The following is a 2,176-nucleotide window of genomic DNA, read 5'->3' on the forward strand; positions in this document are numbered from 1 at the left end:
CGTGTATATCTGTAGTTCTGTACCTAGTGGAAATTGGAATACCAAAACAAAAGTTAGATATGTACTACCCATTATACCACTAAGATTTCACAATTTTCTAAAATTTGCGATCACATGAACTCCTGGGTACAGAAGTCCGAAAAATATTCACACAAACCCTAATGTATAGTGAGCTTAATTAAGATTGCATTTAGATAAATTAAAAACGTTGGAAGAGAATAGTATATGAGAAACGAGATTAGGAAACCAAATTATTTCTAGTAAATAAACTCAAAAAAAAAAAAAAAATCCTTGTAAATAAGGCATTTGAAAGAGCTTAAAACTTGGAGTCATAACAGGTTGGGGATTTAAGAAATTGCTGTTAGATACTCCAAGTTTATTCTTGTTTATGAATTCTGATATCAATTATAATTTGGAAAGGGGAAGTATTGCAACTCCCATATTTCTAGTCTATCAAACATGATTATTCTTGAAGCAGGGGAAAATTAAAAAACAAATAGATACGCTAATGAGTCTATCAAGCATTTTAATCAAAATACGGGAGATTGTCGCTTGACAAGGAACTAAAACCCGTTGTGTTTGTCGAGGGTGTATATAAAGAAGAAGTTGAAGTTGAAGTTGAAGAAGACGAAGAAAAGACAACGGAAGATGGAGGAGCAGCTGGTGGTGATGTCAAAATTGATTGCGGTGGTGCAGCAATAGACACCATCCCAGAAGAAACTAAAGCAGCAGCAGCATGATGAGGATGAATATGATCTCCAGAAGAAACGATCTGACTAGGTGCTTCTTTATACTTGCACCTTAACATTTCGGTCCTAACAGCATGAAGTTCTGTTTGTAAAGATTGAATTTTTTGCTGCAAGGTTGAAATTACACCCACGCATCCGTAAACCGGGTCTCTCAATCTCAGGTTTGCTTCATAAACCAGACTATTTGCAGCATCAGCTCTTTGGTTCTCTGACACCTCCTACAAATATGCATAAACCATATATTAATATTCCAAAACAAATTTCCTGAACAAAATTAATTTCAAGCAAATGAGGTTTGCTATTTTCACTCAGTTGTCACCTTGCACCCCTTTTTTACAGATTGATCTATGCAGATGACGATTACGGGAGCGTAAATAGCAGAACCAAGAAACATTCGGGGGCAGAAAGTAGATTATTGTACCATTAGCAACTTGGAGACATTGCTTGCACCAAAGACTTTGTGGACAGCTGAAAATTTGTGGGGTTCATGTGGGGAGAAATAGGGAAAGAAAGGGCATTCTTCAGCACATTTTCTTCTCAAGAGCTTACATGCAGCACAAGGTGTGATTGTGTTCAAAGTCGTCATCCCTGGAAGTTGACCAAATGAATTGTTCTGTCGACTCATCATTACCATTTGATCAGCTGCAGATGTGAAATGAATGTCACTTTCTCTCCCGATGATCTTCTCTCCTATAATCTCATTCAATCTTATGATCTCCGTGCTATAAAGACTGAGCCAAATTTTAGGTGGAAATTAAATTTCATATATAAACTAGAATTCAAATAAAGACTTTCAAAAATCAAACAATAATCAAGAAGAAGAGAAAGAAAGAAATTGAAAGGGGTAGAAGAAAAAAGCTTTGATTGTCGAATCTTCAGAACAATAGCTAGGTACCTGTCTCTGGACATGTATTGAGCTTGGCTGCAAAGACAGAAGAGGAAGAGAAGAAAGAAAGATTGAGAAAGAGAGAAATAGTGCTTATAAGGCAAGGTAAGGAAAGTAGGTCAATGTTTATTATTGGAAACAAACAAAAGGAGTATGAGAAAATGGTTGAAGAATCTGATATTATTATATCATCCAAGTCGGTGATATAGATAGCATCCAAGGATTTGGTTATGGTTTCTTCTATACTATATTGTTGTCGTGAGTGTAAAGTCTCGCTTCAAACGAGCATTTACATATGCTTTATTACCATTGTTTTATATTTATGGAGCACACTAATGAGAGACTTAGAGTGATGATTACCAGGTCGCAAGAATTCTCAAAAACATGTTAAATTATTTATGTTTTTTTTTTTCCTTTGCTGGTTAAAACAGTTTATGTTAATCTCAAAAGTACATAGAAACATAGCAGAAGAAAAGATGACTCCATAACTAAATCTTAATTAGCCACTCATAACCAAGCTCCATTTCCTAGCCGAGTAATG

General features: G+C 35.4%; 1 protein-coding gene across 1 annotated transcript; it reads right to left on the minus strand.

Annotated features, from left to right (window-relative positions):
• Positions 1 to 309: 309 nt before the first annotated feature.
• On the minus strand, positions 310 to 1,791 carry LOC112166741 (LOB domain-containing protein 13). The gene is made up of 3 exons (XM_024303634.2): positions 1,645 to 1,791; positions 1,171 to 1,480; positions 310 to 967 (listed from the first exon to the last, which is right to left on the minus strand). Exons 1-3 carry the CDS (start codon positions 1,656 to 1,658, stop codon positions 527 to 529), a joined length of 765 nt encoding a protein of 254 aa, XP_024159402.1. The 5' UTR covers positions 1,659 to 1,791; the 3' UTR covers positions 310 to 526.
• Between the last annotated feature and the right edge of the window lie 385 nt (positions 1,792 to 2,176).

The sequence above is a fragment of the Rosa chinensis genome, chromosome 5 (assembly GCF_002994745.2).
Source record: "Rosa chinensis cultivar Old Blush chromosome 5, RchiOBHm-V2, whole genome shotgun sequence".
Lineage (NCBI taxonomy): Eukaryota > Viridiplantae > Streptophyta > Magnoliopsida > Rosales > Rosaceae > Rosa > Rosa chinensis.